Source organism: Phoca vitulina, unplaced genomic scaffold, assembly GCF_004348235.1.
Source record: "Phoca vitulina isolate PV1807 unplaced genomic scaffold, GSC_HSeal_1.0 scaffold9, whole genome shotgun sequence".
In the NCBI taxonomy this organism is placed as follows: Eukaryota; Metazoa; Chordata; class Mammalia; order Carnivora; family Phocidae; genus Phoca; species Phoca vitulina.
Window position 1 is genome coordinate 41,274,534 of NW_022589712.1, and position 26,911 is coordinate 41,301,444.

At 33.6% G+C, this 26,911-nt stretch overlaps 1 protein-coding gene across 4 annotated transcripts in view; it reads left to right on the forward strand.

Annotated features, from left to right (window-relative positions):
- Positions 1-26,911, forward strand: part of TBC1D32 (TBC1 domain family member 32) — a 199,939-nt gene that overhangs the window by 146,819 nt on the left and 26,209 nt on the right. For all 4 annotated transcript variants that reach the window (XR_004299994.1, XM_032407977.1, XM_032407976.1 and 1 more), the window contains 4 exons: positions 4,274-4,357; positions 18,234-18,303; positions 19,995-20,110; positions 20,861-21,015. Coding sequence is in view for 3 of the 4 variants with exons in the window: in XM_032407977.1 (XP_032263868.1) it covers positions 4,274-4,357; positions 18,234-18,303; positions 19,995-20,110; positions 20,861-21,015 (425 nt within the window). In the remaining variant the exon portion in view is untranslated. The remainder of the gene's footprint in view (positions 1-4,273; positions 4,358-18,233; positions 18,304-19,994; positions 20,111-20,860; positions 21,016-26,911) is intronic.

The following is a 26,911-nucleotide window of genomic DNA, read 5'->3' on the forward strand; positions in this document are numbered from 1 at the left end:
CAAAACAAAAAATTAACAGAGACCGAGAGACCTGTGGAACCATAACAAAAGGTCTAACATTTGTGTCATTGGAGACCTGGGAAGAGGTTAGGACTATAAATGTATTTGAAGAAACATAGCTAAAAACTTTCCAAATTTATCAAGAAACACAAATCTAAAAGTATGGATTCAAGAACCACAAACAGGGAAACTCAAAGAATTCCACACCAAGACACAATATAGTCAACTTCTAAAAACTAAAGACAAAAATATCTTGAAAGCAGAGAAGGAAAAACAACATCATACCTACAGGGGAAAATCAATACCATTGACCATGGACCTCTCACCAGAAAAGATAGGACAGAGGAAGTGGCATGACATTCAAGCACTGAAAGAACTGTTAATCTGAATTCTCTATGCATTGAAAATAGTCTTCAGGAATAGAAAATCAAGATATTCTCAGATGAAGAATTTGTCAACAGCAGACCTATCCTAAATGAAGGGATAGAAGAAGTCCTCTACCTTTGTACTATCCTCGCAACTTCCCGAGACTCTATAATTATACAGAATAAGTTTTCTTAAAAAATATAGAGGAAAGTGAATATAAACTACTTGAGAACATTGAGAAAAATAGTCTGACTGTGCTTATAATTTGTATAAAAAGTGGATATGGTTGGATGCAGTAAGATTGTAAAGTGCCTGAAACCCATGAGTATAGTGTTAACTTCATGGGGTAGGGAGATGGGAGCCATGATTTAGTTCTTGAATAAGCAAGTGTTCAAGGAACAAGCCTCTGGTGGTTCCACGCAAGATGGATTGATTGGGAAAAAATTGGGTCTCTATTGCAATTATCTTATGATCTGATGATATGCTAGCAGTGATACAAGATAAAAAAGAATTAAAAAAGAATGAATCCAGGAGAAATTTTGCATGTTTACAAACACTGAGCTGCCTTAGTTTTGGAACCAGCTTCTGTTGTGATAGCAGTGCCAAGGGAGAAATTAGTCAATGCCCAAGTATCCCTGAACAATCTGTCCTCAGTGTTTCCTCATGAGATAAACCCATGTCCCTTTGTAGTTTGTATGTGCACACACACACACACACACACACACACACATATATCTTATACATTTTGTTTTTATAGTCTGTGTCATAGTCCAGCCCCATGGAATAAATATGTTTAAAAGGAGGCAGCTTATAATCTAAAATCCTTTCTAGAAATTCCAGGTCTATCATTTGAAATAAAAAGATCCACTTAAGATGAAAAGAATATTTTATGGTTTACTTTCTGGACAGTAGTATTCTAGAGTTAATTTGTGTTTAAAGTTAAGCGTTTCATGATATGAACTAATTTCCTTGAGTTATAGATGATGGAATTTTCAGTGAATTGACAACGAGTGAAGTGGTTGGTCATACTGAGATAAATAGTCACTCTAGTAATTATGCAAGTTCAGCTACACTTGTTTGGTTAGTTAGATGTGCCAATGAGATTTTAGCCACAGGTTCAACTACCGTATGTAGATCAGTTTTTAGTATTATTCCATGATTATAGCCTATCCCTCAAAATATTTGGAAGTGCATAGTGCTGTTTATAAGGGTTGCTGGGCAAAACGAGTCTATTGGAATCAGTAGAAATCCAGAACCTTCTCCAGATAGTTTGGCGATGTAATTTTTGCATACAAAGTATAAAAGTAGTTAATCTAAAAGCCTCCAGTGTATGGATCTAATGGCATAATTTTGCATTTCAAGATCAGTACTTGCCATAAAATAGTGTGCTTTGCAAAGTCTGCAGTTAGTCTGGTAACTCTTAAGTTTCAAATTATATTGTGTTTAGCTCCACAGATGTGATAAAGAATTTTTTTATTTCACTGAAGTGTGTTTAGGTATCTGTCTGATGGCTAAACCTGATTCTGGGCATAGGATTCAAAGAATTGCTTAGCAGTATGCTGTGACCTTTCCCATTAACTCATGCACTTTACTTTAATGCATAGCATGTAGCAAACATACAGTTGTGCTAAAATGAGAATAATTATAATGTTAAATGGATATTTCCACTTAAAATTCTTTTTATATAATCTTTGTTACTAATGTGTATCTCACATTTTATTCTTATCATTTGATTCAGAATGATTTTCAAAAATTCGTTAAGATATTCTTAAAAAATTGTAATCTCAAGAGTCTCAAGACTGTAATTTTTTAATTTAAATTCAGTTAATTAACATATAATGTATTACTTGTTTCAAGGGTGCAGGTCTGTGATTCATCAGTCTTTTATAATACCCAGTGCTCACTACAACACATACCCTCCCCAATGTCCATCACCCAGTTACCCCATCCCTCCCACCCCCCTTCCCTCCAGCAACCCTCAGTTTGTTTCCTAAGATTAAGAGTCTCTTATGTTTTGTCTCCCTCTCTGGTTTTGTCTTGTTTCATTTTTTCCTCTCTATATTAACTAACATAAACAAACACATGGAGGTTGAAAGCTCTCACCTAAGGGCTATTTATGTATAGATTCATAGGTAAAAACTTTGAAAGAGTTTTCTGTGAGTGAGAGAATTTATCCCTCTGCATGTAAAGATAGAACCATTAAACAACTATAAGTTTAAATAATTGACAATACTGTTGCCCTTTCTGACTCTCCACTACTATATTCTCATACTTTTTAATACTTATTTTAATTTGAAATCAGAATATGAATAGTTTTGTTTTTATCTTAAGCCATTAAAGAACTGTGATATGTAGCTTGTCAGAGCTACAGTTGTTGGAAAGCACATGTTATTCCTATTTGATTGTACATTTTTCACATGTTGAACACTAATTTCCTTTATGACTTATGTGCTTAAAATGCACTTGGATATGAAAAAAGGGTCCATTTAGTTAATACAGGTCAGAGTCAATATCCTGAATGTAATGCAGTTTTAAAAGGTGACTTAAGCTTGCTTGTTTTATATATATATACTGTGTATGCATATCATTTACTTTATAGATATATTTCCAAAAAACCAATTCTGGATTCTATATTAAGTATAATTCATCTGATTATATACGTTTTGAGAGTGGTAAATGCAAACACAGTGGCATTATCAGTCCAGTCCAGGAATCATTTGTTCCTTCTAAACCAGATAGAGAAAACCTTACTTTTTTTTTTTTTTTTGACACAGTTCTTTACTGTTTCACTGAAAGATAGGCGTCTTTTCCAACTTTTTTTTTGATTAATAAACTTTTTTAGAGTAATTGTAGATTTACAGCAAAATTGAGCAGAAAGTATGGAGAGTTCCCATATACATGCTATGCCTTACACATGCACAACCTCCCCCACTATAAACACCTCACATCAGAGTGATAACACTTGTTACAATCAACGAACCTACATTGGCACATCATTATCATCCAAAGTCCATAGTTTACATTAGCGTTCACTCTTGGTGTTTGCACATTCTATGAATTTTAACAAATGTATAATGGGGAAATTCACCCACCATTGTTGTGTCATAGAGAAGAGTATCACCGCCCTAAAAATCCTGTGTTCTACCTATGCATCTTTCCCTCCACCCAACTGCTGGCAAGCTTACTTTTGATCCAGTTGCCTTAAACAGATAGAAAGTTGCAAAGTGTATAAAACACATAATATGTCCTGGTCTTGAAAGGGAAGGGAGTTATGCCTTGATTGTGGTCTTGGAGTTTAGATAATTTTTTTTTCTGCATGTGTGAATAATGATGATAAGATATTATAGCCTGATTAGTGATGATTTTATTTCTGTATCGAAATCATTTAGCGAATTCTGAAGTAATCCTTAGAGAATCTAAAGATAACAGATGATTCTTTTCCAGTTTTACATTGAATAGGTTCTCAGTGAAGCAGTTAAAATTTAATTTACAGGGCGCCTGGGTGGCTCAGTTGGTTAAGCAACTGCCTTCGGCTCAGGTCATGATCCTGGAGTCCTGGGATCGAGTCCCACATCGGGCTCCCTGCTCAGCAGGGGGTCTGCTTCTCCCTGTGCCCTCTTCCCTCTCATGCTCTCTGTCTCTCATTCTCTCTCTCTCAAATAAATAAATAAAATCTTTAAAAAATAAATAAATAAATAAATAAAATAAAATTTAATTTACATCAAAAAATTGTTATGTTAACAAAACACATTATTAAAGTGCTTTGTGTTTTGAATTGGACTCCCTTAAGAGTGTAACTGTGAAGAAGTTCAGATGACTTTTATCTACTAGTCTGTGACTTTAGAGATGCATTATCACGTATTATTCTTGACCTTTAATATCCTAATTATTCTCTTGTTTATTACAGCTTTACTAGAATTGCTTGAAAAATTTGTGCTTCATCTCTCCGAAAGCCCATCTGAATGCTACTTCCCCTCAGTGGAATATACAGGTATGTTTTAAGCATCTTGAATTTTGAAAAGCACTTAATTATCTAAAAAATAGATAATATTTCATAGAGATGTCTAACTGGATTAAAAATATGCACAAGGTTTCTCATCTTAAAAATCTCTCACTTGGTGCCATATACAGTGTAGATACCTTTCAGTCTCTTCTGTGCAAGTGTCTGGGTTTTCTTGTAACTTTCTAACTCTTTTTTGAGCTTTTTTTTCCAGTCTACCCATCAAAAGTTGTTTTTCATTAAGGCAGTGTCTTCCTCTCTTTTGATTCTATCCACTATCCTCTAGGATCTCATTTGTTTGTACTATCTTACCTACTTCATATGTTGATAACTTCAAAATTCACATCTTCTATTCAGAGATCTACTACCTTGTGGTATTCCCAGCAGCTTAAAAGGTAAACATCACCTGGATGTGCTACAGAAACCCTCAAACTCTAAATGTCCAGCAAGGCCCTCACCTCATCATACCTTATTAACATATACCCTTTCCTACATTGTGTTTTGCTGGGCAATACAATCATCTACTGTCCATCTAAACCAGAAACTGATAATGATCTAAGTCCATATTTTCTTCTCAATTACCAAACTATGTTAATTCTATGTTCTTAATAGATCTCAAATTTATCTACTTAATTGATCACTTCTTTGTTCAGGCCCCCATTACTTCTTGCCTAGGGTATTACAACAGCATCTTTTCCAGTTGTCGCTGATTAGAATCTGATTTCTTTTCAAAGGTATCCTTTATGCTGCTCTCAGAGTGACCTTTGAAGTGCAAATCTGACCTACTCATTCCTTGAAGTGCAAGGAAGATCCTTCCTTGGAAGGATCAACATTGACCATTGCATAAAGTCTAAGCTTCTTACCTTGATACCCAAAGCCTTACATTTTCCTTCCCTTTTCTTCCTCTCTGGCATCATGTCTTTTTCTCCATGCCTTCTGTTTATTTTTCAGGAACACTAAACTATTAGCAGCATTGCCAGCTTCTCCCTTCCCCCACCCAAAGACACATTCATTTATTAAACGCATACTTACAGTTTTCTACTATTTAATAGAATTTTTATAAGCATATAGACACAGCAGTAAACAAAAGAGGGAAAGAATCTTGCCTTCTGGTGGGAAGACAGACAATAAACAAATACTTTAGTATATCAAATAGTATGGCAGCAAATGAGAACTACACAGCAGGGAAGAGGGCTGGAGAGTGCTAGCTGGGGATGGGGGTTACATTATTAATCATGTTTGGACTAGCAAAGTGGAGAGCAAGAGATGTAGGTACTTTCAGGAGAGGAGAATTCCAGCTAGTGACCAGGAAAGAGACGAGTATGGCTGACCAGGAGTATGGGAGAAGCATTGTTGGTATTGAAGTCAGAGAAGGAAGGATGATAGAGGGTTTTTGAAAGTCACTGCAGCATCTTGAACATAGGAACACAGGCTCTGATGTATATTTTTATGAAAGATTGCTGTGGCACCTGTGTTGAGCAAAGACTGAAGGGAGGACAGAGGGCTAAGACAGGGAGATGAAGTAGGAAGCTGTTGAGAAGATCCAGATGAAAAATGGCAGTGGTTTGGATGAGGATGTCAGTGGGAGATCGTGAGAAGTATTTGGATTCTGGGTATATTTTGATGATAGAGCCAACAGAATTGAGTAACAGATCGACAGTGGAATGTGAGAGAAAGGAAGGAATCAAAGAAGACTCCAAGTCATTGATCCAAGCCACGGGAAGGATTAGATTATCATACACTGAGAGGGGGAAGAATGAGGGAGAAATAGGTTTGAGAGAGGAGATGAAGAGCTTGCTTTTATGTTAGGTTTTGAATACTTGTTATACATTTAAATAGACATATTTTTTATACATTGGATATTTGAATCTGGAATTTAGGGGAAAGGTGTGGGTTGGAAATATATATTGCTAAATCATCAGCTTAGAATATAAAGCCAATATGCATCTGTCATGTCTTTCTCATATTCCAACTTAATGTCTTAATGTGACAGTAAACTCCTGGAGGGTAGTTTTCACGTCTTATCTGTCATATCCTCTGCAACTAGAATGACAGTGTTAAGAAATATTTGACAAATAAAAGAAAGAATAGCTAAAAGAATGAAGGAGGAGGGCTTTATAAACTGTATCAATCAGTTTGTCTTAATTTTAATACGCAGTAGATTAAACCCTTTAAGATTTCTGAGCAAAAGCTTTACTTGATTCATCGGTACTTTAGGAAGATTATTTAAGTGACTGTGTAAAGGATGAACTAGAGTGCAGAACTGAAATCTGCCAAAGGTGAATCCCCAGGACATGAGAGTTGGTAAAGAAATCGTGAAGAAAGCAGAGAAGTAGCAGAGACTCATGAAAATAGATAATCCAGGGATACTGCTCCTCTTCCTTGAAAGGGTAACATGACTTCTCTGTTTGCTGAAGAAGTCATCATTTAATTATTTATTCAATTTAGACACTAAATGTCCTATTTCCTTAAAAAGAAAAACATATGCTTCCAGTCTGGCCCAGCCTATCCTTCTGGCCACCACTGATCAAAGGCCTCCTGTGCATTCATGTCACTGAACCTTTGTTCCTACTATTCCTTCTAGATGAGCTTTTCTTTCCCCATATGATAATGTAAAACTTAACTATAATGTTGCAGCTAAAATGTTCCCTTCCCTCTTACTCCTAAGTAGATGTTCCTCTTCTGTACTCATTGTATTCACTTTAAACTACCATTTTGATATTTATTATATTGTATGTGGCTCGTTTAAATTATTCCATTAGGTCTCAAACTCCTTTGTATCTTTAATATAGTATTTTATATATCTTTATTGAATTAAAAATATATACTGTTTCATTAGCATCTGTATTCATACAAATAATTAGTGTAACAATTCTAAATATATTGATATTTACAAATACACGTATGAACATATACCTAATTATTTACACAGCAACCTTTAATGCAAATTTGGCAAAGGGATAAAAGAGAACGTAAGAAAATGAGAACAAAGAAATGAGAGGAAAACATAAGGTAGCATTAAACAGAGATTAAGGTAGGTGAAGGGAATTGATACCTACTGAGCACCTCTTGTGAGCTAAATAGTGTGCTGAAGAACTTGATGTGTGTTATATTATTCAACCCTAAAACTACTGTTTGCAGTAGGCATAATCATCACTTTTAAAATGAGGAAACTGAGGTACAGAGGAAGCAACAGGAATTGTGAAGAGAGTTTTGAAGAAAAGCATTTGTGAAGAAAATTGTAACACTATGAGTAAACCTGAAAATATGTGTGAAAAGATACAGGGATTAATGGTCAAGTCTATGAGTATGAGAGGAAATAAAAAGTGATAATTATGGAGATTTGCATGGCCAGAGTGGGTATCTCCCTAGTTTCACTATAATCTCTCAATTTCTGCAGCTTGGCACATTGTTCTGTTGGATCATATTTTCTGTAAATAATCTAAAATTAACATTATGTTACATACATCGTCTAAATACTCAACAAGACTAATTGCTCAGTGTGTACACATTCACTGCCCTCTGTTGAATTTCTAAATTATGATGAGGGAGTTCTCAGATGTTGGCTCTTTTGAATGTATTATCTAGGCAGATAAACCCCAAATGTGAATTTAAATTTTTTAAAGGTTCCAAATGAATAGCTATCCACTGGAGTTTCAGAGTACAGCCAAAAATAAGGTGGCTTCCTATTTCTTGACAGGACATAACAACAACATATATGTTGTTATGATATGGTAAGCTTGTTGCTAATATCATTTTCTTCCCATGGCTAAAGATATCCTCACCCTTCATCATTTATTTTTTTTTGGCTGGTGGAACAATGATTTCCTATTATAAAATTTCACTCTATTTACTTTAAATAAATAAAAACCATGCTTTGATATAAAAAAGAAAATGCTGGATAGATATATTCAATGTTTTTTCATGTTTCTTAAAATGAGAAATTGATTGTCTTTTTAAAAATGACATCTTGCTTAAACCCTAAGGTAGCTGAGATTAGAATAACACAATCATCCATCTGTCGTTAGTTCCCTCAGGATTCCAATCTATTATAAAATTTGCAGATCTGGAAAAATCAAATTAGTTTAGCTGTTTATCCCCTTAAAGAAAGAGGAATGAACAAAGTTCTGCACATTTGCAGTTTGTAAATCTATATAGGTATCTTTCCAAATCTTAACCGATGTTAATTTTTTGTTGGTTCAATTCCCTGGAATGAGTTGGGGATTTTTTTTTTTTTCCTAATGTAATTGCTTTTTTAAATGATAAATTAAGTACTCCTTTAAAGGTAGGAAATATTTTTAATTTTATACCTTTACTCTTTATGTTGCTAATCAAAAGGTTGGAAAGAAATCAGAAAATTTTGCATTGTTTCACCTTTTGACTATTGAAATACTTTTAAACTTAATATATATTGTTAAACACCTTTTATACTTTCTTTGGATATTCAGCAAATACACTCTTTTCCACCTTCCATTTATGGAGCATGTTTGTGAGTATGCTTAATAATTGCAAGGAAGTATATAATTTGAATTACTTAGCCTATCCCCAAGTAGGGGAAATAATGCATACACCTAAAATGATGAATTAAATAAATTGCAACAATTAGTAAGAAAAAATAAAGAAAGAAAACTGACATTTTCCAGCTGGCTGCTTTATTTCAAGCAGTGTGCCTTTAAGTATGGTATTTGAATTGGGTTATTGTCAAATGAGGGTTTTTGTTTTAAGTGCCATAGGTGTTCGGTGGAAAGAGTGATCAGTGTTGACTAATGCTGTCAGGAAAGACAAGAGGAAGAAGTGATAATGGAGCAAGAGGAGTGGCTCTAGTATGGCTAAAAGAAAAAATAGGAGAAGGGGAGTCTTGCAGGAAAGGGTAATAGTATAAAGACATGGAAAGAAATCCTTTTTCCCAAATAATGCTGACTATGCCAATTAGGAGGCTGATACTCTTACAGTAACGTGGCCACAAGAAATTGAATTTTATGTCTGTATGAATTGAATAAAATGGATAGTTAAACCCTATGTTAGAAGCAACAGAATCTGCAGACTGACTCTGGGAAAGGAAGGAGGTAGAAGAGAGTATATGACCGGTTGACTTCTTTGGGTGGTGAGAGGTCTTTGACTTTATAACAGTTATAGCAGGGCTTCAGAAGAATCAGTAAACAGCCAAGCAGTAACTGCTTCTCTAACCATGGAAGTGTATTCCAGTGGAAAAATTCCTTACTCTTCTGAAAATTAATTTTTTTTCCACACCATTAGCCAAGTGCCAGGCAGAATAGATTTCATTTCTTCTACTGCCCTATGTGCTAGCTTTGCAAACCAAAAATAGAATAGACTGCATTACCAGAGTGAGCAATTTCAGTCAATATTAAGTCAATTTTTCCAACTCATTTTGTTCTGAGACCATTATATTTACAATTACATGGATTGGTTACTTCAAATAGTTAATGCTTTGATTAAATTAGACATTAAGTAGGGTAAGTATGATGCTACAGGTGTCATTGTTTGGTTGACTTTTATCAGCAACTTGTTATACTTTTCTTTTTTTTTAAGATTTTATTTATTTTTTGACCGAGAGAGACACAGTGAGAGAGGGAACACAAGCAGGGGGAGTGGGAGAGGGAGAAGCAGGCTTCCCATGGAGCAGGGAGCCCGATGCGGGGCTCGATCCCAGGACCCTGGGATGATGACCTGAGCCGAAGGTAGGCGCTTAACGACTGAGCCACCCAGGTGCCCCAACTTGTTATACTTTTCTTTTTTTTTTTTTAATTTTTTTTTAAAGATTTTTTATTTATTTATTTAACAGAGAGAGAGAGAGAACATAAGTAGGCAGAGTGGCAGACAGAGGGAGAGGGAGAAGCAGGTTTCCCGCCGAGCAGCGAGCCCGATGTGGGGCTCAATCCCAGGACCCTGGGATCATGACCTGAGCTGAAGGCAGCCGCTTAACCAACTGAGCCACCCAGGCGCCCCTTGTTATACTTTTCATAGTGACTCCAGGGAGTGGGAGTTGTATCGTCCATTTGTTACTTAATTTCAATGTATAGAAAATATTTTTAAGTCCCTATCTATTTCCATCTCCAACTTGCTCCATTTGACATGAAGTACAATTTCTTGTTCATTCATTTATTCATTTATCTATTCATTCACTCAGTGTTAAGCACCTATATTAAAGTATCTCATACAGAGATGTGCACATTTCAGTAAGTCACTGGTTACCAGTGATACATCAGAGTCCCTTGAAGACATCCATTTTTATCACTGAATTTTATTTATTTTATCCCATCAATTTTGTTTTATTTATGAAGATTTTAGTTCCTACTTCGTAAATTGTATTTAGTCCAGATTGTATAACAAAAGATTATTTCACCGAACTTTTGTAATCCAAGATCTGTTTGTTTGTCAAGTTGTCATATATCAAACAGAAATTTAAAATTGAAGTGTCTCTTTTAATAAAATATTTAGTAAATAGAAAACTATTTTCTGACTTCTGCATTCCTGCTTGGAAAATGTTATTTTTTTCAAAGGGGTTTTATTCACACTACTCTCACCTATATCTATTTAATATTGGGGTTTTTTTGAGTGGATATTTGATGTTTGTTATGGTATGCCTAATACCCCCGTATATGCTCATTTAAAAGCCTTTTTAAAGATTTAACTACTACATTCTTTTAAGTGAAATTTGTGAAGTGGAGTATTACTATCTGATTTTAACTATATATAAACTTTACTTTTATTCCTTTAAATGTGGATCTCAAGTTCAGTGCACAAGAAATAAGCTGTAGAGGTCTTTACAAATACAAATGACTGGATATTTACCCTCAGCAATCTCATTCAGTGGTCTGGAGTGGAGTCTTTTTATCTTTACTTTTAAAAAAACTCAGAGAATTTTGATGTACAGCTGTTATTGGGAACTATTATCTGTTGAAATGTGCAGAATTAAGTTTCTACTCTGAATGTACAGAAACATAAACTTTTAGGGAAGGAATAGATCTGGGAAATTATTTGTACAACCCCAGAAAAGTTAAAAGGACTCCTCAGACAGACAGCTAGATCAGTCTGGAACGATTCTGTCCTTCCATGGGAAAGAACTAAGAACCTGAATCATGTAACATGAGTGTCATAGTCCTTTTGGGAAACTCCCCTCACCTTGATCCTTAACTATTCCATTCTTCGTTGATAGAGAGGTCAGCATCTTCTCCTAGAAGTCACCCTGATCTGTAGAATACAATGGCATCAGGAAGGCTCATTATTAGCACCATTAGCCCACTGCACATTCCTCCTACTACTCTTAAGATATTTAGCTGTATTATACTTTCCAGAAGAGGAACATTAGTATTACAAGCACACAGATCTATATATTAATGAAGATAAATATTTCTCATGTTTAATAATCTAGTTTTATCTGTACTAGAATTTTAAGTGTTATCATCTAATCTAAATTAAAATTGTTCTGGTAATCGTTTATAAAAATCAATCTTTTATATAAATACAGAGAAGTGGAATTCATGGATCAGAGAGTAGAAGTGGGTTTAACTTTATGAAAAATTGCCAAACCATTTTCCAAAATAGTTGTATGATTTTACACTCTCACCAGCAATGTATGACAGTTCTAGTTCCTCCTTATTCTTACCAACACTTGGTATTTTCAGTCTTAAATTTTAGCCATTTTAGTGGGTGTGCAGTAGTATCTCCATGTGGTTTTAATTTGCATTTTCCTGATGACAAATGATGTTGAACACTTCTTTTGAGATGTCTATGCAAGTATTTTGCTTCTCACTCACCGCCATCATTTCTGTATGGGTTTCATGACATTTTATGAGTTACAGGTGGTGGTTATATAACGATTATGGATACAATCTCTTGTCTAATTTATACTGCATATATTTTTTTCCATTGTGTGGCTTGTCTAGTCATTTTCTTAATAGTGTCTCTTGGTGGACTATGGACTCTGAGAAACAAACTAAGGGTTTTAGAGGGGAGGGAGGTGGGGGGGATGGGTTAGCCCGGTGATGGGTATTAAGGAGGGCACATACTGCATGGAGCACTGGGTGTTATATGAAAACAATGAATCGTGGATCACTACATCAAAAACTAATGATGTATTGTATGGTGACTAATGTAACATAATACAATAAAATTTAAAAAAAGTAAAAAAACTTCTTCCACGGGGGGGGGGGTGATAGTGTCTCTTGATGAGTAGAAGATCAATTTTGATGAAGTCCAGTTTGTCAATTTTTTTTTTCTTTTATGGTCAGTACTTTCAGGGTTTTGCTCAGAAAAATCTTTGCCTACATCGAGTCCATAAAGATAGTCTTCTATACTTCATACTTTGCCTTTTACCTGAAGGTCTATAATCAGTTTTGAGTTATGTTTTGTGTATGGTGTGAGGTAAGGGTTTACATCTTTTTTTCCCTGATATCTAGTTGTTCCAGAACAATTGCCTGAAAAGCTTTCTTAGCTCATTGAATTGCTTTTATATTTTGTTAAAACTTAATTGAGTATATAAGCAGGAATATATAACTTACTTGTTCCTATCCTTAGGGGAAAAGTTTTACATTGATTTTTGCATTTCTGAGATGAATTCTTCTTAATCATGATCCTTCATCCTTTTAATATTTTGCTGAATTTGAGTGGCTAATATTTTAAAAATATTTTTTCTATTTATATTCATGTGCAGTATTGGTCATTAGTTTTCTTTTAATGTCTTTGAATTGTTTGGGGATCTGGTTATGCTGTCCTTTTAAGTGTGCAAGATTGTTATTATTTTACTTATTTGATAGAATTTGCTAGTTACACCATTTGGGTCTGAGTTTTCTTCATGGTCTGCTTTTTAAATATTAATTCAACTTCATTAATAAATGTAAGACTCTTCAGATTTTTATTTCTTCTTGGGTCTGTTGGATCTATGGTGATATTTCCTCTTTTATTCTTGATACTGATAATTTGTTTTCTCTTTCTCTTTTTTCTTTATAAGCCAGGTAGAGATTTGTCAATATAATTGATCTTTTCAAAGAATCAACATTTGGTTTTATTGATATCCTCTGTGCTTCTTTATTTTGTATTTTTTGGTTTCTGTTATATTTTATTTCTTTTTTCTGCTGACTTTAGGTTTAATTTCCTCTTCTTTTCCTAGCCTCTGTGATGGAAGCTTACATCATTGACTTTAAACCTTTATTCTTTTCTAATAAAAGTATATAGAGCTATAAAGTTTCCCCTAAACAATGCTTTAGTTGCCTCCCAAAGCATGCTTAGAAATGTCTTAATTATCATTTCATTAAAAATATTTTCTAATTTAGCTTGCTAGCTTGCTTTGACCTTGATTAATTTGCAGTGTGTTGCTTAACTTTCAAGTATTTGGAGATTTTCCAGATATCTTTTTGTTACTGGTTTCTATTTTAATTCTGTTGTGTTTATAGATTATTCTCTGTATAATTTAATTTCTTTCAATTTTTTTGAAACTTTTTATGGCCTAATAAATGTTCTGTCTTAGTAAATGTTCCGTTGACAAGTGAAAGGTATATATTTTAGAGTTGATGGTTGCAGTGTTCTATAAATAACCAATAAGGACAATTTAGTTGATCCTGCTATTCAGATTTTCTAGATAATTTCTAAATTTTTGTCTGCTTTTGGTACCAAATACTGATACAGTAGTGTTGAGCTCCCTTTATTATTTTATATTCATCTACTTGTCCCTTTAATTCTTTAGTTTTTGCTTCATATATTGTGAAGTTTTCCAATTTGGTAAATATATATTTAGTATTGCTTTTTCTTCCTGATGAATTGACCATGCTATCATTTAAAAAAAAAAAAAAAGTCATTTATCTATAATACTCCTTGCCCTGGAGTGTATTTTGTCTGATAATAATATAGACATTCAGCTTTCTTATAAGTAGTGTTGGTATAATATGTCTTCCCAACTTTAATATATCATGTTTTTTAATTTAAAGGGCATCTAAAGATATATAGCATATGGTTGCATCTTGCTTTGTTTTTAATTCAGTCTGAGAATTTCTGCCATTGATTGGTGTTTTTAGCCCATTTACATGATTACTGATGTTTTAAAATTATGATTTTGATATTTTTGTCTACTATGAATTACCATGTCTTTCATGTAAAAACCTTACAAAAGTTTATTTCCATTTGTCCTTCCTGTGTGCTATTTTTTCTATGCATTTTATTTTTACATTGTTTTTCCTTTGAGTCAATTATTTTAAGTAAATTAAGAAACAAGAGCAAAGTTATTTTATATTTACCCATACATTTATAATTTCTTATACCCTTGTACATGTGTTATGTGTGTTGTGTGTGTATGTATCTGTGTATTCATCTGGTATCATTTCTCTTCAGCCTGAAGAACTTTACTGTTTTTTGTTTTGTTTTGTTTTTGAGTATAGTTGACACACAATGTTACTTTAATTTCAGGTGTACAACATAGTGATTCAATAAGTTTATACATTATGCTGTGTTCACTACAAGTGTAGATGCCATCTGTCCCCATGCATTGCTATTACAATATCAATGACTATAATCCTTATACTGTGGCTTTTATCCCCATGACTTATGCATTCCATAACTGAAACCCCTTCACCCATTTTGCCTAACCCTCCACCCCACTCTCCTTTGGCAACCACCGGTTTGTTCTCTGTATTTATAGGTCTGATTCTGCTTTTTGTTTGTTCTTTTTTTTCCCCATATATGAGTGGAATAATATGGTATTTGTCTTTCTCAGTCTGACCTATTTCACTTAGCATAATACCCTCTAGGTCCATCCATGTTGTTACAAATGGCATTACCCCATCCTTTTTTATGGCTGTATAATACTCGTGTGTGTGTGCGTGCATGCGCACACACGCATATATATATATATATATATATATATATATGTATACCACATCTTCCTTATCCATTCATCTGCGGATGGACACTTAGGTTGCTTCCATATCTTGGCTACTGTAAATAATGCTACAATAAACATAGGGGTGCATGTATCTTTCTGAATTAGTGTTTGTTTTCATTTTCTTTGGGTAAATACCTAATAGTGGAATTAGTGGATCATATGGTATTTCTATTTTTAATTTTTTTAGGAATCTCCGTACTGTTGTCCATAGTAGATGTACCAGTTTACATTCCCACCAACAGTGTACAAGGGTTTCTTTTCCTCCACATTTTCGCTAACACTTGTTACTTCTTATCTTTTTTATTTTAGCCATTCTGATAGGTGTAAAGTGATAGCTCGCCTTTGATATTTGCCCAGGAATGTTCAGAGCTCTTTATTCATGAAAGTCAAAATCTGAAAAAAAGAAACACAAATGTCCCAAAAAAATAAATTTCAGGATATATGTTGAATAAACAGATTTCAACATATTTACATAATGGAATACTACTCGTAATAAAAAAGCACGATTGATACATGCTACAATATGGAATGAATCTCAAAACATTGTGTTAAGTGAAATAAAAAACACAAAGGTACATATTGTGTGATTCCATTTATATGATGTTCTAGGTAAAGCTAAACTAACAGTGAAAGAGATCAGAACAGTGGCTGGTTTAGGGAAGAAGGATGTGCAGGAATTGGCTAGAAGAGAGCATGAGGGAACTTCTAGATGATGGAAATATTCCATATCTTAGAGGGGTCTGGGTTATACAGCTTGTATGCATTTGTCAAAATTAATTAAGCTGTACATTTAAGATCTTTATATTTCTTTGAATGTAAGGTATACCTCAATAAAATATGATATTACTAATTAAAAAATCAATCTTATAATACCCTGTTATGATAGTTGCTAGGAGGTAGGTCTATTTCATGGCTCTAGAAATATATAAAGCCAAAATATTTTATTGAAACTACTTAAATTTTGCAAACTCAGCCAGTGTAACCAACACTGCAGCACTGAAGTCTTACATTATTTAAACTTGGGAGACTAAAATACAATTAATAATAAAATATAGGATCACCATAATTGTGTTCAGGTACTGACACAGAAAGAGCTTCCTGGTCACTACCCAAATGAATTTAATCTGATTGTGTTGTAGTGGACATTGGTAAAGCTATTTAAATTATGGCTGACTTTTTAAAAATGCTGTTGATAAGACTAAGAACTTGACATTATGGTGAACATATGAATGATGATTAATAGTTTTAAAAATTGGCCATTTTATGAGAGAATAATTTGTGACATGTATGTTTTTGGTATAAAGTAATGGAAAGTCTTTTTTTTTTTGTCTAGGAGAAAGATACTGGCTCATATAAATGGGGCAAAGCTGTCCTTAGCAATTTCTACATCTAGAATGTAAATCTATTAGTACAGTTAGATTTATAAATAGGGAGGAATTCTAAGATATATAAAAAATAACTGCTCATTATAGGCCAAATGTAACAATACTGCTAAGTTTGTGTTCTGATCTGAATAAGTAAAACTCAGATATAGCTTGTCAAGAAATTAACTGAGCACTTAAGTTTATTTCATTTTATTTTAATTAATTTATTTATTTTTAAAGAAAATTACCAGTGTAGGTAGGTAAAAGACCAGTCTGGTTTGGCTGGAATTATGAGGGCTTCCTGGGGCATGAGACTAGGAGAAACAGGGTACATTACCTCTAAGAGTGCTAAAAGATGAATTATTGCTGGTCCAATGAGTAGATGTTTGATAACAGTGATGTTTAATTTGTTGTTCTTCCTTATCTCTGTAGATCTTAAGTCTAGCTGTATTTTAAGGTTCAGTTTAAGTGCCACTTCTTCGTAATCTCTCTCTCTTTCTGAATTCACATAACACTTTATCTGTACCATTCTTGTTCCACTTAGTCCTTTAAAACATCTTTATCAGAGTTATCTATATACGAATTTTATCTCTGGCACTACATGGAAAGTTCTTTTAGGGCATGATGTATGATTTATCTTTTATCCCCCATAGCTTCTAGCATGGTGCTCCACACTTATTTTATCAGAAAGGGTGTATTAAAAGGAATGAATGAGTCCACAAGTTAAGTAGATCATACTGATAGGATGAGATGCACCAGTGTGTAATAGAAGGTAAAAAAAAAAAAAAAAAAAAACTACTGACATGAATATGAGAAACCCAGCTTTTAGTCCTCGTTACCACTAGATATGTGATTTTGGAAAGTTCCCTTAATATTGTGTGTGTGTGTGTGTGTGTGTGTGTGTATACACATGCATGCTACAGTTTCTTTAGCCAAAACTGAAAATTACAACTAGAACCCTCAGTGCTATCTAATGATGCTATTGAGCATTCACTGTTAGCTGCATCATCCATGTTCTCCAGACCTAATCCAAATTTTCAACCACTCTTGTTGTCCTCTGTACCATATAGCCTCTTCATTTTTGGTAGATCACAACTCCTACTCCACAAAGAAAATCCTCCTGCTGGAAGAACCTTGTTGACTCCACCCTCATATATTGTTATACATTATAAGCAGTGCACTGATTATTCCTTCTTGACATTCATGTTTAAATCTTTAAGAAGTGAACAGCCATACTAACACGTATTTGTAATTCGAAGTCTTATATATGCATTGCTTGATGAAAGTACAATGTTCTAGATCATTTTGGGGTTAATAGCTTTTGTGTTCTGGGACCCAAGTAAAAATAGATTGCTTTAAAACTAAAATTAGTTGTTTTGTACTTAATATGCTTTTAAATGATTTTTATAGGAGAAAAGTTATTGTAAAAAGTTTCCTGTTAATTTCTTTGAAAATATAACTGACAGCTCTTAAAAGAACAAATCCATCAGTGTTTTCAAAATTCACATTAAAATATGTAAAAATATTACTTTCATCAATTTTCAATTAAAATGTGATTATTATGCAGACTTTTATACATTTTTATAACCCAGTTTTCTCTTGTTTTTAGCTACTGATGCAAATGTGAAGAACGAAAGTCTTTCATCTGTGCAGCAGCTTGGCATTAAAATGACTGTCAGGTATATTATAGGGAAATATCTCCCTTGCGCATTTCTAGAATTTGTTTTATCTTCCTGATATGTGCTTAATAGTATTTAACAACTGACTATTTTGGGTACTTTAAATGCAGAGTTTATCATTCAGAAAATAATAACTTTGTTTTGGGGATATTGGCACATGATTAAATTACCTCTGCTGGTAAATCAGTTATGGAGGCTAATTACAGTGTATTTAAGCCTCTATGACTACAGGTTTTTTCCAAAAAAAAAAAATGGACTGTAAAAATCAGCACATTGGTAGCACAATCATGCCATTTTCTAAAATATAATAGATTTTAATTGTCAAACTATGGTGATGAGTACAAAAGTACCTTAAGGATAGACACTGAAGTTAAAAATGAATAAACCAATTATAGTTTGAATTTTTAGTCTCAAATTGTAATTTTCAAAAGAAATAAGCTAAACAGCAGACTGTGAATTAAGGAGTGAGTCTCCTCTCTTGCTTATTAAATGGGGATCTTAACAGTTCCATCCTACTTCAGTGGGTAATCTTTAGAATCAATTATAAAAAAGATGCATATGGAAACTTTTAAAATGACTATTTTTATAAATTCATAGCATTATAATGAAAAGTGTGATAGTAATTCTGGCTAATCCATCTGTATCGCATAAAGCATGTCACTCATTGTTTTGTGACCCTATATCTGCTTTTTATTTTGTAATGTCCAATTTCTATTCTGAAATGGAATCCATAGATAACATGAGCAAGCTAGTCACATATTTTTAAAATTCAATATAATGTCTTATTGGTAAGAAGTAAATGGAAAGTGATTTGTAATGAAATGTTTGTGCCCAACTACAGTATATGACATAGCTGTCAACCATATAGAATCATTGTGACTTTGGCAGCCACAAATAGAGACTCATGGTGTCTTGGTGCTTCAAATACTGCTCGAGTTTTGCCACTGGCAAAGTGACTTTCCAAAATGGAGAACAAGTCTTAGGCTTCAAACAATGAAAGTACTGTCTTTCCCTGATTTACACATAGTTGCATTCAGTGTATCATAAAAAATATAGAAAAAAATATGATCTTATATAAAGCAGAATTGGTTTCAAATTATTATGAATAGCTTCTTCACCCATGCAAATAACAGGCAGGCCATTTGCAAGTGGTTGTGCAGGACTGTCCCACATCTAACCTCCTGATCATCACTCACCAACTGCCGTTAGTGCCCCCAGTCACTATGCAATCAAAAACGCCCCCATGAATTTCCCAAGTGGCCCCAGCAGGGGAAGTGCTCCCTTTCAAAACCTTTGGACTAGATGAAATCTAAAATTGCTTCTAGACTTAACATTCAGTCAGTCTAACCTGTCAACATTGCATGTTTTAGATTAAGTTCAAGAAAAAATGCTTGTATTCTTCTTATATACAGTATCTACATTTTGTTCTCTCATTACTGTTTTATTTTCCTTTAAAGTTGTCAGTATTTACCAGATAACTACTGCTAATCCGAATATAATTATCAGGAACATATATTGAGTGTTAAGCTCTCCCTGTAAGTGTTCTGTGTAGCATAGTTGTTCTAGAAGTAAAAGAAAACTTAAAACCTTGGGATCTCAAGAGGGCTATGCTTGATGGATTTTAAAAAGTGAATTTGCAATGCAGAGCCTGATGTTTTTCATTTTGTATGTTTTGTGGGCTTTTAATGTAGATACGGCAAGTTTCTCAACCTGTTAAAAGACAGTGCAGAAAATGATCTTACCTTGGTTTTAAAGCACTGTGAGAGATTCCTGAAACAGCAGCAAGCTCCCGTAAAATCTTCTCTTCGTATCCTTTTTGAGTGGATTCACAGTAATTGAACATTATGTGTTTTTCATAGTTCTTTGATAGGGTACCTTAACACATTTTTAATAAAATAATACTTTAACCTATATTGCTGATTCATTATGATGTACCTTTATAGTATTCTGTATTTTAAATATGAATTTTATTAAATTGTGTAGTAATTATTAAATTCAGTCTTACTCATTGAATCTTAAACTGAGTAAAGTTATTAGGCTATATTTTCAGATACATATAAGAAATTTTTAAAAATAGGTTTAGTATATCTAGAATAAGAGTATTCTAGAGTGAGTAAATCTAGAATAACAATAGAACATACATTTATTTTACTTGAATTGGTTATTTTTCAGAAATAGGTTTGACTTGAAGGGAAAAAAGCATATGAACCGCTTGCATTACTGAATTCTAAAAATGTATGGATTTTTAAATATTTGATTATGTTAGTAATTTAGCAGGTAACCTAATCCAGAGAAAGAAGTGGTACTATGATTTTAATGACTTGAATAAATGTTGCCACAAAGCAGATAGTTTTTTCTGCATTTACTAGTGCCATTGCCCTCCTTTACTTATGTAAGTAAACAGCACATTAGCTTGTAAATCGGTTGAAGATAAAATGAGGACTAGGTATCAATATCTCTTTCCTGATCAGGATCCTGGAAATGAGTATTAATGGAGTTCTTATATTTCATCTTCTAAGATAAAATATTGCAAAAGTTCCTTAACTGTGATTTTCAGTCTGCCTGCAGGGGACTTATGCTGGCCATGACTGGTTTGTATCTTCTTTGTTCATGATAATGTTGGGGGACAAAGAGAAAACACTCAGATTTCTTCAGCAGTTCTCCAGGCTTCTGACCTCTGCTTTCCTTTGGTTGCCAAGACTACATGTTTCTGTAAGACTTTTTACTCTGTCTTTAAATGAGTGTGTTAAATTTTAAGGCAAATCCTATTTAAATTCATTGGGATCTTATTTGTAGAGGGCTCCATAATAATTTACGTTCATTTTCTACCTGAATGCTTTTTGTCTGATTCTCTTTGAAGACACAGATTTGACATTTTCCCAAATGCTTGGTGTCTTACCTAATGGTAACTGAATGAAAGATTAGTGATAATAGATGGATTATTAAATTTTAAACTTGTCATTTAGTAAATTATAAAAAATACATATGTAAAAAGAGCTATTGAATTTTTTTATTGTTGCTTTGTTAGAAAGAATCAGTTAAATTACAGTGTAAGAAAATAATTAGGTCAAAATTGTCAACATATTCTATATGGAATATGGAAATCTATGATGAGTTTGGAAATCTATGATGAGTTTTGATTACAGTATTATAGTGTATTTTATTTTATTAATTTTTTTATTATGTTATATCAATCACCATACATTACATCATTAGTTTTTGATGTAGTGTTCTTCCATAATTCATTGTTTGCCTATAACACCCAGTGCTCCATTCAATACGTGCCCTCTTTAATACCCATCACCAGGCTAACCCATCCCCCCACCCCCTCCCCTCTAGAACCCTCAGTTTCTCAGAGTCCATAGTCTCTCATGGTTCGTCTCCCCCTCCGATTCCCCTCTTTCATTTTTCCCTTCTTACTATCTTCTTCTTTTTTTTAACATATAATGTATTATTTGTTTCAGAGGTACAGGTCTGTGATTCAACAGCCTTACACAATTCACAGTGCTCACCATAGCACATACCCTCCCCAATGTCTATCACCCAGCCACCCCATCCCTCCCACCCCCCACCACTCCAGCAACCCTCAGTTTGTTTCCTGAGATTAAGAATTCCTCATATCAGTGAGATCATATGATACATGTCTTTCTCTAACTGACTTTTTAAAGGGTTTTACTAGCTTCATGAGATCTTAGAGTTTAGAGGTAAGAGCATCCCTCCATTTGCTAACGTTTCTGTATTTTGTTTTACTTACTGCCATTAAGATCTCCAACTTGGGGAAACTGTCTACTATACAAGATAGGCTAATACTTCCCAAACCTTTCCTATGACATACTGCACATGGACAGTGCAATCACATTGCACCCCAGGATAAATAAGTTAAGGGATTGTGAGCATATGTGGAGTTCAGTGAAAGCATGTATTACATGTCTTTACAGTATGTATTTGTGATAAGGAATATAAAAGCAAAGAATCAAGGAGGAATATATTATAAATATTGAAATATTATATTTTTATGCTTGAAATAGCTGTATGTAATTCCTGAATAAGAATTGTACTTAAGCATAATGCAAAATTTGCTCACATGAACAGTCAGAAGCAAATGGCAAAAGAATGTGTACAGTTTTTCTCTAATCAGTGGAATATTTTCCTTCTGTTAACCAGAATTTGAATAATTCTTTAAATTGTACATGAAGATTTTAAAAATCTTAGATAGTCCTCTCTTCCATTTACATATGTAATGTTGAAAAATCTTTTGATAAGGAATATAGATTTTGAATCCAATCATATATTTTCATGTCAAGTATTTGAAAATGATACCTGCATTCCACTAGTCTTAACTACTCTACCTTAGTGTTAAGATTGTGACACTGTCAAATATTACCAGTCAACTTTTTTAAACCATAATTTTATAAAGTTGCATTTTTGCTTTGAATCTATAAACTTTTTCTTTTTTTTCAATCCTTTAAAATTTATTGAGATTTATTTTATAACCAAGTATTTTGTCTATCTTGGTGAATAGTATATGTTTTCAGCAGTTTTGGCGTGTAGTGTTTCATAAAGGTCATTCAGGTCAACTTGGGTAATAGTGTTCCCCAAGTCTAGGGCATCCCAATTGATTTTCTATTTACTCTATCACTTATTGAGAGAGGTTTTTAAATCTCCAAATATAATTATGAGTATGTACATTTCTCTTTTAAGTTCTGCCAGTTTTGCCTTATCTATTTTGAAGTTCTGTTATTAGGTACATGTGTGTTAGTATCACATGTCATCATGATGAAGTGAGTCCTTTATCATATGAAATGACCCCCTCCAGTCCTGGCAGGATCCCCTGTTGTCAAGTCTCCATTTCCAGCTCTCTTGTGATTTGTGGCCAATGAATGGCTTTTCTGTTTCCATTCTTTTACTTCAACCTACCTATATCTTTATGTTTATGGCTGTTGCATTGTTGTCTTGTCTTTAAGATTTTTGGAGACAGCATACAGGTGGACCATGTTGTTTCATCCCATCTGAAAAGTCTGTGTTTCAGTCCATATGTTTATTTTTTTATTTTATTCTTTATTTTATTTTATTATACTATGTTAGGGTTAGTCAAGCAGAGAAAGACAATTATCATATGATTTCACTTATATGTGGAATGTAAGGAATAGCATGGAGGACATTAGGAGAAGGAAGGGAAAAATGAAGGGGGCGGAAATCAGAGGGGGCGACTAACCATGAGAGATTGTGGACTATGGGAAACAAACTGAGGGTTTCAGAGGGGAGGGGCATGGGGGGGGTGGGATAGCCTGGTGATGAGTATTAAGGAGGACACATATTGCATGGAGCACTGGGTGTTATACGCAAACAATGAATCATGGAACACTACATCAAAAACTAATGATGTACTATACGGTGACTAATATAAACTTTTTCAAAACACATTTTATTTTTAACATAACAGTGATGTTGTGCTCTAATAGGTTTTCTTTCCATAAAACTGAAATCAGGCAGGACTCTAGCAGCTTGGATTTTATTAGATTTATTTTGATAGCATCATTGAATATGGAATATAGATCTGTGAATGGAATGGAGTGACGTGTTACTCAGGGTGTTTAGGACGAACTCTTGATGTAAAGCCTTGATACCTTTCTGTTGGTGCAGCTGTACCATCAATGAACACTTATGCAGTGCCTTACATAGTACCATTTTTTCTTTTCAACTGCAAATATACCAAGTTGAATATTTTGTTACCAGGAGTTTGTTTTAGTGTTTCTTTGTAAAATAACATTCTGCTAATATTCCTCTTCAGGGATTTTGTCTTAGAGCTGTTAGCTAAGTCACTACTCCATGGTATCAATGTTTTTGATTTAATCATTTAATGGATTGGTGCTTTTTCTATGCCGCTTGTTAGTGCATTCAGTAATAATATTAATACATGATTTAAAAAAATTAGTCCCTTTTCTATTTTGTTTGTTCCATTGGTCTCAAACATTGCAGTGACACTTTGTGTGCAGGTTGATAAAATAAGCTAATCTACAATTATGGTGAGACACTTTGGCTTTAGCTAATAATAGTACAAACTTGTCCACCTTCTTTAACTCAATCTCGTTATTATAATCAACCTCACAAAAGCTTCAACCTATGCCCCAGTCCAGCATTCTTCAACCTTATTACCCTGTTCCTTTCTTCCATAGCCTATGTCAATTCTTAATATGCTGCTTAATTTGTATATTTATTAAACACTTAAATGTATAAGCTCTAGGAGGGCAGGGTTTTCTATTTTGTTTATCAGTGTGTCCCAAACTATTTTCAATAGTAATTAATTCCGGGGCACCTGGGTGGCTCAGTCAGTTAAGCGTCTGCCTTCAGCTCAGGTCATGGTCCCAGGGTCCTGGGATCGAGCCCCGCATCAGGCTCCCTGCTCGGCAGGAACCCTGCTTCTCCCTCTCCCACTCCCCCTGCTTGTGTTCCCTCCCTTGCTGTGTGTCTCTCTGTCAGATAAATAAATAAAATATTAAAAAAAAAATAGTAATTAATTCAACAAATAGGTGTTGAGTGTGTGAATTAATATTTAAATACAAATATGTAAAGGACAGTAAGCTTTTATTACTTTAAAAAACATATTTAAAAGATAATAGATCCTCTGCATTCTTAAGAATGTTGTAAGCAAATTATCGTGTATTGGAAGAAATTATGCCACACTTCAAAAAGGTGTAAAAAATTGGCCTTGGATAAGCAATATAGGAAATAATGAAATATTACTTTGAAGTTCTCAAAATTTTATAAACTATGACTATCTACTAATATGAGATAAAAATAATTTGAAAAAATTTTTCCTTTGAAGCCATTGAGACCAGAAGAATCCTTTAATGTATTGACTGTATTAAATTATCTTTCATTATTATTTGTTCTTAAAAAAAAAAAAAAACTTTCTAAATGATAATATACTAATTCTTTATGGAATTTCATCAAGAATCAGAGTTTGGCTAATTTAAACTAAAAGCTGTTAATAAAATGACAGATTATGAAAGATCAAAAAATCAAATATTTCCATGTGGGAATACCTAATCTCAAGTAATAATTATAATAAAAGTAACAACCACATATGCCTTCTGTTAATAAAAACATACGCAAAAGGAGAACGAATTAAATTTAAATAAAAACTGAACTATTTCACATTCACATACAGGTAAAACTCCATTGATGATAAATCAAGCTAAAGTCATAGTCAAATGAACTAGTGTAGTCAACAGGAAGATCATGGGAGAGTTACATATATTTTATATATATAAAAATATGTGTGGATATATTCCTCTCTTACTCCTCATAAAATAAAAAACAGTTAACACAGGAAGTTTAGAGTTAACAATTCTAATACTGTTCAAATGTACATTTAGATTTAAATTTTACAGCCGTCAGTGTGTCTTGGCACACTTATAACCATTTGCAAGGCATTAGCAATAGTAAATCATATGACCAGTCACTTGTAGGACAGAACTAGTGTCAAAACCCCTTTCTTTTCTGTATAACTTTAAGTCTTAGATCCATATTTAAAGATTCAATTTTCCCATGTGCTTTTTATCCCCTGGAGAGAAGAAAGATGGGTTTTCTAGAATTTTAGAATCAGAGGTAAGAAAAAATGTTTTCTGTTCACCTCCTGCATGATGCACGTGCTGCACAGATTCATTGCAGCGTTGCGCATACAGCATGGCCCATTCCCTGCACACAGATCCCCAGAGTGGAGGACTAGACTGCACTGGTTTGGGCCCATTTAAATTGGTTTAGAGAGTTTGTCTTTCTCATAGGGTCTTTCTATTTAATTTCCATAGAACTAGATTTTTCTAGTGTCAGGAATAGAGTGACTCATCAGAACTACCTATAGTGGAAGGGAAAAACCAAAAGACCGCTTACTATGGTCTGTCTTTTAAGGTGCATATCTTTTCATTTTTAATCTCTAAAGTAAAATACTCTAAAAAGTATTATTTTATAAAGTCCTTGCTTCCTGTTATGATGCTTTGTAGTATATCCCAACCCAAAAGTTGTACCGATATTCTTTTTCACAGTTTTAGCATAGTTTGTATGTTATTTTATGTCACTTAGATGATATATTACATGCTGTTTTCCTACATGTTTTGTGCTTAATCCTATATTCTGAATTTTACTTAGAGTTACCGTTATTAAAAGTTGCCATCTTTTCAGAGAGTTGTGACTAAGCAAAATACATCAAAACACTAGAAGTATAACAAACAGGCTTTATAATTTGATGATTCAGAAGACTGTTGTATTTAGGTAGATCAGAGTTGTTATTGATCTGGTTTTATGAACACCATTTACTATAAATTAGAGTTATGTAGTGGCAATTAATAGACCAATTAATAAAATTTTTATTATAAGTGAGTGTACTGGGATTACAAGGTACAATCATTAACATCTTTTCTTGTAATTCAGTCAATAATTTGTTGTGTAGCTATTCTATGCAAGGCTTGGTGCTGGGAGCTGTGTTGGTTACAAAAAAGTATGGCATAATTTCTTCCAACACAGGATAATCTATAAGAGTAGAACTCTTGCCTGAGCTTTGGGACTCCATTACATAATAGCTTGTTTTTTCTGAGAGTGTAATTAGTCT